Source organism: Lycorma delicatula, chromosome 12, assembly GCF_047948215.1.
Source record: "Lycorma delicatula isolate Av1 chromosome 12, ASM4794821v1, whole genome shotgun sequence".
NCBI lineage: Eukaryota > Metazoa > Arthropoda > Insecta > Hemiptera > Fulgoridae > Lycorma > Lycorma delicatula.
This window is the reverse complement of record NC_134466.1, coordinates 69583112-69595260: the sequence shown is the minus strand read 5'-3', so window position 1 is coordinate 69595260 and position 12149 is coordinate 69583112. Positions and strand designations below refer to the sequence as shown.

General features: G+C 29.1%; 1 protein-coding gene across 15 annotated transcripts in view; it reads left to right on the top strand.

The window, feature by feature from the left end:
- Nucleotides 1-10541, top strand: part of LOC142332872 (uncharacterized) — a 76275-nt gene extending 65734 nt beyond the window's left edge. Inside the window, exons 4-8 of one of the 15 annotated variants that reach the window (XR_012758417.1) lie at nt 425-633; nt 968-1153; nt 1653-1740; nt 3742-3798; nt 7437-7486. Coding sequence is in view for 7 of the 15 variants with exons in the window: in XM_075379551.1 (XP_075235666.1) it covers nt 425-633; nt 7262-7309 (257 nt within the window). In the remaining 8 variants the exon portion in view is untranslated. The other 14 variants (XR_012758412.1, XR_012758414.1, XR_012758413.1 and 11 more) reach the window with 14 other exon arrangements.
- Nucleotides 10542-12149: the final 1608 nt, after the last annotated feature.

Sequence of the window (12149 nt, the reverse complement as noted above, 5' to 3'; positions counted from 1 at the left end):
TTCTCTGTACCAAGTCAAAAATTCTAACGTTCAACCCATCCATCCATTTCATTTTGTGATTTTCCATAAACTTCTTAGGTACCCAGTATCTGGACAATTTCTGACACAGTTCAGTGTTAAAGTGAACATGAGATTTCTGGAAAATGCACAGCATTAAATGTGATTTGAATTGAAAGAAGCATGTGTGTAATTATTAATTATAAATACACACTAAGAAGCATTCTCTAAAATAATAGTAGACAGCTGAATAATAATTATGTCAATCCTTTTCCTATATTGTGAAACTCAGCATGAGAAGAATTGCAACCATAGTATTGTAATGCCATTAGAAACTTACTTTCTGAATATACCTTGTAATGTAGTTTTATTAGACATTTTGTATAATCTTCAGTAACGCTTTTATTTTTGTCATTTTTTTCTTCAGAAAACGAAGAATCATGTTATTGGGACTATTCTTATGGCAAAAGCACTGTTTTTCTTTTTGGACCAACTGCTTCATCAGTGCCATGTTTGTTAATACCATATAAAAATAGAAATTCAAAATTATATTATATTAATACGACCTTACAAGAGTTAGATAGCCCATTATCATGGGAAATTCATAAGTTAGTTGAGAAAAGAAATTTCATTCAGGTATGATTTATTTGTCATTTGTTATAATGTAATTTTTGTTTTATCCATGTCATTCTGCTGTAAAATATAACATACATTGTATGAAGCGCTAGTTATACTGATAGTTGTACAAAAAACTGCCAAAAAAAGTAACCTTATCTACTAATAAGTTTGTTTACTTCAGACATCTATTGTTAATGCATTTGTGTCAATGATAAAGTCTTTGTGTACAATGCATGTGCTTGATGATATTGCAATATTTTGTTTACTAATTAATTTGTTTATTTTAAAGTTATCAAATGATAAATCCTGTGAATTCACGTGTTCTACTATAATTTCCACTGTGTTGCTTCAGACTTGATTGCTTCTTTGTTACAAAGTCATCAAACGATAATGCATTTGTGTCAGTGATAAATACCCGCCAAATTTTCATTGTGTTCATACCTAACACTTTTAGTCTTCAGTGTATACTACATTGTCATTTTACTTTTTGTTATTATTTACATCATCTTCGATCTTCGCTATCTTCATTTTCATTCAGGTGAGTGAAACAACTCTTAAATAATAATTATGGTCTTTAAATATTAAAAATAATTAAATAATAATTATGATCTTTAAATATTAAAAGTAATATTAAAAATAATCACGCACTTTAAATAATATTTATAAGCAAATGTATTTGTTTAATTTCTATAAAATAAGATATTAATTGTACCCTAGAAGTAAAATTAATATTTGGTAGTTCTTAGAGTTAAAATTGGACAGTTTAAATAAAAATATCTGCATAGAAACAAAATTAATACTGGTTTGCATTTGTATGATGTGTGAATTTATATATTTTATTTTCTGAATAAGAATTATGCACTTTAAATAATACTTTAAATTTATGAGTTTAGTTTATATAAAATAAGATTTATTGAAAAATTATACACTTTATGTTTTTACTTTTTGGTTATATAAGTATGTGTTGAAAATAAAATTAAATAATAAATTGTTTAAGTTAAAATATTAATTACAAAAATTAATTTCTTTTGTTATAGTGATAGTCCAAATTATTGCTAATTGTACAGCAGCAACTATCAGTACAATAATGCCAACAAGTACAGCAGCATCTTAATCACCAATAAGGTGAAAATTATGAGGGAACGTTCTTGTTACTAGTCTATATCCATATACAAATGCACTATTTTGTTGTTACATATTTTAAATAATATTTATAGGCAGTTGTATATTTTTAATTTCTATAAAATAAGATATTTTCTGTAAATGCATAATTTCTGTAAAATTGCTCACTTTATATACTTTAGTTTCTCTAGTTTAATTGTGCACATAAAATAATATTTATAAGCAAATGTCCTAGTTCAGTTTCTCTAAAAAATAAGATATGAATTGCAAACTGGAAATAGAATTAATATTCATAGTTACTGTTAGATTAAAATTAATACATTTAAGTAACCTCTCTTAAGTAATAAAATCAATAGCCATTTACATGCCTGTGGTGCAAATTTATATTACATTTTTCAAATAATAATTATGCACTTCAAATAATACTTATTTCTATATGTAAGAGTTTAGTTTCTATAAAATAAGATATTAGCATAATAATTACACACTTTTTATATTTTACTTCCAAAATAATTATTACACACTTTGTTTTTTTTTTTTTTTGTCTTAAGTCATTTGACTGGCTTGATGCAGCTCTCCAAGATTCCCTATCAAGTGCTAGTTCTTTCATTTCGGTATACCCCCTTCAACCTATATCCCTAACAATTTTTTTTACATATTCCAAAAGTTGCCTGCCTAAACAATTTTTTCTCCTTCTACCTGTCCCTCCAATATTAAAGCGACTATTCCAGGATGCCTTAATATGTGGCCTATAAGTCTGTCTCTTCTTTTAGCTATATTTTTCCAAATGCTTCTTTCTTCATCTATTTGCCGCAAAACCTCTTCATTTGTCATTTTATCCACCCATTTGATTTTCAACATTCTCCTGTAGCACCACATTTCAAAAGCTTCTAATCTTTTCTTCTCAGATACTCCGATCATCCAAGTTTCACTTCCATATAAAGCTTATATGGCGATATTTCCATTAAATTAATTTTTGATGTAAACAAATTATATTTCTTACTGAAGGCTCGTTTAGCTTGTGCTATTCGGCATTTTATATCGCTCCTGCTTCGTCCATCTTTAGTAATTCTACTTCCCAAATAACAAAATTCTCTACCTCCATAATCTTTTCTCCTCCTATTTTCACATTCAGTGGTCCATCTTTGTTATTTCTACTACATTTCATTACTTTTGTTTTGTTCTTGTTTATTTTCATGCGGTAGTTCTTGCGCAGGACTTCATCCATCCCATTCATTGTTTCTTCTAAATCCTTTTTACTCTCAGCTAGAATTACTATATCATCAGCAAATCGTAGCATCTTTATCTTTTCACCTTGTACTGTTACTCATAATCTAAATTGTTCTTTAACATCATTAACTGCTAGTTCTATGTAAAGATTAAAAAGTAATGGGGATAGGGAACATCCTTGTCAGACTCCCTTTCTTATTACGGCTTCTTTCTTATGTTCTTCATTTATTACTGTTGCTGTTTGGTTCCTGTAAATGTTAGCAATTGTTCTTCTATCTCTGTATTTGAATCCTAATTTTTTTAAAATTCTGATCATTTTATTCCAATCTACGTTATCGAATGCCTTTTCTAGGTCTATAAATGCCAAATATGTTGGTTTGTTTTTCTTTAATCTTCCTTCTACTATTAATCTGAGGCCTAAAATTGCTTCCCTTGTCCATATACTTTTCCTGAAACCAAATTGGTCTTCTCCTAACACTTCTTTCACTCTATTCTCAATTCTTCTGTACAGAATTCTAGTTAAGATTTGTGATGCATGACCAGTTAAGTTAATTGTTCTGCATTCTTCACATTTATCTGCTCCTGCTTTCTTTTGTATCATGACTATAACACTTTGTATGTATTACTTACTAAATAATAATTATGCACTTTATATACTTGCTTGCTTCCAATCGTCTAATTAAGTGCTGAAAATAAAATAATGATAGGCTGTTTTAAAGTTAAAATTAGTCCATTTAAATACTAATAAAGAAAAATTAATTTGTTTTGTTACAGTGCTTTAAACTTGAATAAAAAACTACTTGTAAATCAACAACAACAGTATCGAATGAGGTGAGAATTATAAGGGAACACCATTAATTATGCAATTAAAATAAATTAAGATTGAGTGCTGTTAGATTTAAATAATATTTATGTTTATAAAATTAATGCAGACTTTGTTTTTTTAATAATTTACTGTCATAATGCCTATAAATTGTTTTCAGGATTAATTTATCCTCGATGAATAGTTTTGTTTTCTGATCCTTTGTTTCATTTAAGGTAATAAAGCCATATATTCAAAATATATTATCTCTGATTATCAGGATAAATTTCTTTGTTTGTACGTTATGTATCTAACAATTTAATTTTAGTCTTTCTTTTAAGTAATATAATTTGTTAAATAACCATCTTTTATCATGTGAGTTTGCAGTAAAGATTTATTTTTGTGATTTTTTCCAACAAACCTTTACTCAACACTTTCCATTTATATCAGCATTAAGGTTATTTTCAATAAAATCAACCTAAGTGTATTCATTTATTTAAATATGTACAGAAAGAAATTGTATTATGGTATTATTTAGATGGATATTATGTTTTTCTTTGTTTTAGAAACCATTCTGATGCGGATGCATTTTTCAGTGAAGTTTCAGATATTTAATTCCAATGTAATTAACATAATAAGAATTCATATTTCAAAAGGGAAGTTTTTCTGCAGATGTCTCGCACAGGAAGATGCAACCTTTCCAATGATGGAGAGGTCATTGATCTTGAGCAAGCCATTCAAAAACTTCAACTGGGTTCCTTCCAGGTTAACAAATGGAAGGAGATGACCTCTTTTTGAGTTGGATGAGCTGTGTTATTAGCTGCAACAGCAGAGCCAAATGTTTAAAACACGCTGGAAGTTCACAATGAACTGCAGCCAGGTCCATCAGGTCTTCATCAGTTCAGGGACAGCGGTTATTCTTGGTTAAAGCTGGCAGTGTTCTCTTCCTGCCTCAACATCTGGCCGTAAACAAAGACATTGCTGTAAATGTCAATTTACTCGCTGTTGTATAATTATATTACATATACGGCCTAATGTTTGTAATCTTGGGGCAGGAGGCATTGGGAAGAGGGGCTGAAAAAGCTCTATCCCATCATTCACTGACAATGAAGGCAGTGTTTCAAATTTCAAAAATCTTCAGTCAGCGATATCCTTCAACAAGGATATTGCTACCCGGTAGCTGTGGAAGGAAATCAGTTGGCACAAGAGAACACTCTCTGCACTATGTTAACATGTGGTGAAATGTTAGACGTAGCATGACCAATCAACTAAGTAGATGCTAAACAGTTTAAAAGAACTGAAATCGATGAACTATGGACCTTTATGAAAGTTTCTCTGTTTCATAAGCAAATGATTTATCATATTTCGACGAAGAGGTGATCTTATACTCACTCACTGTCAGTGGATATAAAGCGATAAAACAAACAGTTTCTGGTGTATATGCTGTATAAGAAGATATTTACTGAACAGTAAATACTATGTTTCAGACGGTATGAAACCTGGAGATAGAAAGTGTTTCATTCAGAGACTGTTAAAAAAAATTAAAACTAAGGTTGAGATCGTATTTGAAGAACAATTCAAAATGTTCAGTGATATGATCTCAGCAGCATATACAAAAATTTTCAAAGGCAAATGGCTTCAAAAAAGTCATTAGACATATTGCGCCATTCTGTCCCCCATTAGTTCCAAGGTTAAATGGAAGCTTTATTTTCAATTCACAAATGTTCAATTTTTAATTTAGAATTACTTTTTCAGAAACATGTTGTCCGGAGAAAACTGTTACAATAGGGGCAAGTGTTGCAGCGGTCGAGCAAATCTGGTGATTTATTCTTATTGAAAATGCATTTAGCTGCAACTTAATACTACTATAAAACATACTAAAATAGTACATACTACTATAAAATTCAAAGATTTTTTTAAAAAGTGTTTACTCAATAGTGCTACTGTTATTATTAAAACCATGAAAATATTAGATCCAAGAAAAATTTTATTGAAACGATTCAAATGAATAAATTAGCCCTTCGTAATTTCAATGATATATGCATTTCTGTAAATAAAATTCACACCCTGCCATGGGCCTATGTTAATACTCCATTAAAATTGAAGCAGCTACTTTCAGAATGATTTAAAAAAGTTGAACATTTATGATAAAATTTAATTAAATGTAATTATTGTTTAAAATCTGTAGTGACCAGATTAACAATGCCTCTGAGTTATTGAGCAAATGTTTGTATAAATTTATGTAATGTAAAAATGAATTGTAAAAATGTATTGATGTAATAAAAATTAAATTTTAAATTATATTTGTTGATGTATTGTAATTGTAGTTAATTGTGTATTGTAATACTGTTCAACCAGTTAATGAGTTCAAGAAAGAAGACTGTACTTTCTTTAGAAAGACTTAACATGGCGTAGGGTGCTGAGCAAACTTAAAATGGATATTGAATGGTCCGAGCCTGACTCCGAAAGAATATAAACAGTTTGTGTGTATATGTACAGGTAGCTCTCACACGGCAGCCTGTACATGTTCTTGTTGAATGGGATTTCTTATGGCTGTTATACAAACTCTACTATGTAATGAGTATGGAGTACTTATAGAGTACATACGGATAAGAGTATGTTATTTTTTACCTGTGATGGTTTCGTCGAACACTGCATTCACAGAGTCTAAATTTATTATCTGCCTGTTCATTGTTTTAAGACTGAAATCTAAATATTTGAGAAAGCGCATGATTTATTGCGTTAACCATTTAAGCTTCTCGTATCGACTGTCCGATGGAGGGTCTGGGGGAGGAATTTTTATATTCTCAATTATCAATGAAAATCAAACCCGTCGTTTCAGCTTCTCAAATGCAGCCTCATGGTTAACTCTTTGCCTCTGAGGTTTATTGGGTTTGCTTCTTGATTGCTTACACACTCAGTTACATTCTGCATGGACTTGGTGTTAACCAGTAAATAATGCTGTAGGTAAATGATGGTGTGAGGCACTTCATTTATCTTATATCCTCGTCCAACCTTCAGAAAAAATTTGTGAATTATGGCTTTCCCTGTTCATGTACGAACCACGAACGATGTTGCAGGTTATGCAAATGGCATCGGATAAAATAGTGGCTGGTCGCTCAAACTCATGCCACTCGTACGGAGCCAAGACCACCTCATCGAATCCTAAGAGAGTGTGGGTCGAGGAGGGTTTTGTAAAATCTACTTTTTTCAAACATAAAAGCCACGATCTCATCAACCATGATCTTCATCCTGCATTTTAGTGGTTTTTTCTTGTTACATTGGTGCTGTTTCCGTTATTTGTCATGAAATTCATCAAGAATATCCTCTCAAGTACACATTTAATTCACCCTATGGTAGCGAGTCCTGTTTTTAAATAGCAATTCTTTTGGAAAAACTATATTTATATTTTTCCACTTTATGTTTATTTTTTATTTTGATATTTGAAATTATTGAAACATTTTGTAATTTCTGTATGTTTTGTTTTTTCAGTTTATATTTCATTGTGAAATCTCATTTCACAGTTTCTTAATTCTTTGAGTATTTTAATTAAAATAATATAATGTTATCATTAAAAAGAGCAGAGTTAAACTAACTGAGCCAAATCTGCCATTATTTTCGGTTATTGATTAATCAAAACCATATTCTATACTACTTTTTTTTCTAGGAACTATGGAATCAACAAAGAAGAAATATAACTGAAGCTTAAAATAGAGCAAATTTTATTTTTAAAAGAAATGAAACAAATGTAGTAACTGGAAACTGGACAGTTGATGAAATTGTAACATCAAAAATATTTTTTGGCAAAGATGTTGGTTATGAAAATGTTACAAATAATCTTGAACAAGATTCTTATAGTATGAATATGGTTAAACGAATAAATACAACAGTGAGTGAAATAAAGTATGAATTAGAAAACAAAGTTTCTGTCAGTGATTTATTACGCAATTTTGGAAAAGTTAAAGGCAATGTACTTGTGAAAGGGAAAACATTTGTAAAGAATGCTGAAGTGTCTGGAAAAATTAATGGAATGTTCGTCATTGATTTATTATATGATACCTTCGTAATTTTTTTTTTTTTAATTAATAATAATGATTAAAAACTTTTAGGACAAAATTTTATTTGAATGTGTGGTCTATTTGTAAAGTTTTGTTAAGTAAATAAAATTGAGTTTTATTTGTAAAGTTTTTTTTATTTTCAATTCTCTTCTCCATGGTTTTCAGTTAATTTAGGAAGGATATTATTTGTGTTGTTTGGATGTGACTGGTATTGACAGAAATTTGACTAAAGTATTTTTCTCATATCTTGTTATAAATTAGATTTAAGAAAATTTAAATTTTACTTTCCCGGCAAGTATAGCTAGAATAACAAGTTATATCTGCTTTTGGCCTTATATTTCAGAATTGACCAAACCAATTTTCTTTAATTTGACTCAGATATTTCTATACATGGGGCTTTGATCATATTAATGTTTTTTTGTTTTTTTTAACTTGTCACCAGGGTTTGGAGATATTGTAAAAAAACAATTTTGATTTTCTTCAGAGGAATTTTAGAGAAAACTTTATTAAAGCAAAATTGTTACCTGTAATGATATATAAACAAAAAAATCTTTTTTTAAAGTTTATACAACATATATAGAGCTATCAAGAAATATGTACAATTTTTTTAAATTATAGTCCCCAGACCTAAAATACAGAAAATTGCATTGTTTGACTTGACCGGCCAAGCTGGGAAATGCAAATTTTTTGCATCCTTTTTTTTCTTTTGCCAAAAAACAATTTTCTCAAAATTTTTCATAATTGAGTTAATGCAGTTTCACTTCATCTATTATCTTTTGACTTCTAATGTGATGGTTTTTTTAGAATGCATGTCAATTTACTGACTGTAAATTGATATCAGGATTTATGTAAAAAAAAGGACTGTAAATTGACTAGTTCACTTATCTTTTAATGAATTTTTACTTTCTCTAAACTATTTTTACCTTATTACTATTTACTGTATTTTTGTTTAATTGGTTATGCAATAATTGGGCTGAATGAGAATTTTGCATACATCAGCATAGAGAATATAGAGATATGATTGTGGTTTGACATTGCACTATCCTTCAAATATGTAGAATATAGTTTCATGAAAAGTATGAAATGTAATATTAACAATATTGCAAATGGAAAAATTAACAAATAATCCTGTAAATACTCTGTAAGGAATATTTAGCCCTGCTGGATATTTATACTATTTGGAATTATCATTTCATGCAGTTGTCAAGATGGGTAAATTATTCCTCAAATTTCTTTCGTAGGGTTTTGTGCTTACAAACATTACACATTGATGATTTCACATTTCTCTCAATTACTTTCCAGGAATGAACTCAATTAATGTTGGTTTGTTGATGCTATTTTTTTAGGAATTATGACCAATTTATTTTTTATGTATTAATACTTCAGTCAGTAAAAAATCTAGTTGGTAAAAATTGAGTATTTCAGTCATATGTAACTGTGTAATCTGAGGGATAGTGGTTAATTAATGAGGTAAAAGTATTTAAAAACTGTCACCTAGCTAAGCATAGGGTTTAATATTAGTTTTAGTTTACAGTTATATATATCTGCTGTCATTCCTCAGGAAAAAGTTTTTTATACCTACTGTAAGCTTTTATTTCATTTCAATTATAAAATATATTTATTTAAAGATAAAAATTTCATAATAAATATTTATTTTTTATTATCATGAGCTATTATTAAAATCTACTCTACAAGTACAGTAGAATTATGTAAAAAAAAGTAAATTTATATTAAAAAAAATTAAAGTTGTGTTATGGAGGTTCAATTCAGTTTTTGTGTTATAAAGAAACAGAGCTGCATTGGGAAATAATTTATTTGGTAATTTACATTATATTCTGGTTTTTCTGCCTTAAAAAGGGAAGTACTACATTGAGTAATGCATTATACTGCTTCCAGAATTTTTTAATTGTTGGAGCACTCTGGAATCTCTGTGGAATTGTGTACTGATTCTTATCTCTTCTGTTATTTGATAATGGCAGCCTTCATGGCTTCAACTTTCCAAGGTGGATTTTACTTTTTTTTTTAACAAAAACATTTTTGTAGAAACATGGTTATGATTGGGAGGGGAGTTTAACAATATTCTTTATGTGTTAAGTACACAAAACAACCTATATTGGCAAAATACATACGTGGTCAGCTATGATTTTTTCCAAATTTTTTTTTAATATGATGACATGATTTTTGATAACAGCCTTCAATAACCTTGACTATAATTCTAGTTAATTTGGAATGATAAACCACATATAAAACTGTGTACAGTTTGTAAATTCTTCTCAAAACTTGATTGTAACAAATATGTCGTAATGCAGCTAGTGTGAGAATTGCTAGAATACTTGACTACACTCTATTAGGCATATGACCCATACATAGTACTTGGGTAATAGTAGATTTGGACCATTGTAACTTGGGTTACTCGTTTTTGGTTTCTTTTTGAACAGTTATCATAGCACTTCGGACATAATTCACTTCCCCAAGTTATCTAGGCTTTTTATAGAAAAATTAGTGGTTGTGGAGGTTCAATTCAGTTTTTGTGTTGTTAAATATGAGATTATCACAAAATTAGATTAATTTTTATTATTTTTAATTTTCTTTAGATTAGATAGACCCAAGAAAATTAGAGGAAATAAGGTAATAAGTCATTTAAAAGCCGATCATATTTATATCAAAAAAATTAATAATATTATGGCAGAAAATTTAATTTTTAAAGATGGTCCAATTATGATTGATGGAAATTTAACATTAAAAAATAAGTTAGTAGTTCATGGTGACATTATTTTATCATCGATAGGAAAAGTTAATGGAATTGATCTGTCAAAGGATGTATTACAATTTGGTAAAAAATATTCAGGTAATATTTATTTTTTATTTAGATAATTAAGGAATGTCTTCTTATGTAGTTTAAATGGGTATTTTAATTGATTAAATTAAGGAGTTTTTATTTTATCTGATGCTACTCTATGTTGAGTAAAATACTTAGTTCATCAGGCATCTGTGAGATAAGTTAGTATTGTTGATGAAAGTAGCCAGACTGCTATTTAGAGTTCTGTTGTATAAATTTGTTTTTAAATTGTATTAGAATACTTCCTAGGACACTTTTGCAGCATCCCACACATTATTTTAAATGTTCATTAATATAATCACATGTACTTCTTTATGCGTTGATAATTTGCTATTAAATGGCTAGTAAATCACATTACACAGTCCATGATATTTTTTAGAACCTTATTACTTTATTATTACAGCTACTATGCTATTATTATAGCAGGTTGTTATGATTGGTATAACAGTGACTATCAAGTTTAAATTCCTTAAGTTCTTTATGATATCAATAGATAGATGCTTCCCTGTGATTGTTATTAAGATAATTAAAGTATGTTTACCTTCTAGAATCCACCTTCAATGTTTTTCACTGGCAAAATTGTAAATTGTTAGATAAATCTTTTTTAGTATAATAAAAGGAAAGCAGTCTCTCTTTTTTATTAGTTTTTCATGAATATCTTTAAAAAAAAGGAAAGATAGTAAAATTATTTATAGTTACTCATCTGTTTTGCATTTTTTCTTTTTATGTATGGTTACAATGATCACATTTTTCCAGTATATGTGGAAAAATGTAAAAACATCAATGTGGTTATTCCTTACTAAGATTAATTAAATATATTTTAAATGACAATTCTTTTTATTGTCTTATTGCATTTTTCCTTTATTGTGAGTACTTTCATAATCTAGTACTACCATTCAGATAGTTCAATTCATTCATCTGACTGGTTTTCTAAATAGGAAAATTACTCTTGATCAATTACTATACACATCTACTTAATTTAATCGTGTGCAATAAAATAAGTTTTCTTGATAACACTTTTAAGGTAAGGAAGTTGTTGAGCTTCACATCTGGGCTATATGTAGGGTATGAAAAAATGTCAAAGTAAAGTTTCTGAAGAACATCGGTATTGTTTCTTTCGTGCATTTTTATGTTATTTTGATTTTTCAACAAGTCTATTTTTGTTATTCAAGGTCTAAAGTAGAATTTATGATTTGTATTTTTTTCTCTTTTTTTGTTCTTGATGAGTCTGAGAAATACCATTTACGTACCTCCCATAAATGACTGAGTGTTGGACTTGCACGGGTTCGGCTAGATGTTATTAAGAGCATATATGTTCCTGCACCCTACTGACTAAAACTCCTATCTCACTGTACCCCCCACCCAGTGCCAGATCATTCCAACCCTATAGGGGAAGACACCTGCCTTGTGACACTTCTGATCATCACACCATTCCTCCCGTTTCTAGCCCTGATGGGAGTCATCTTTCGGCCTCTAACTTTTT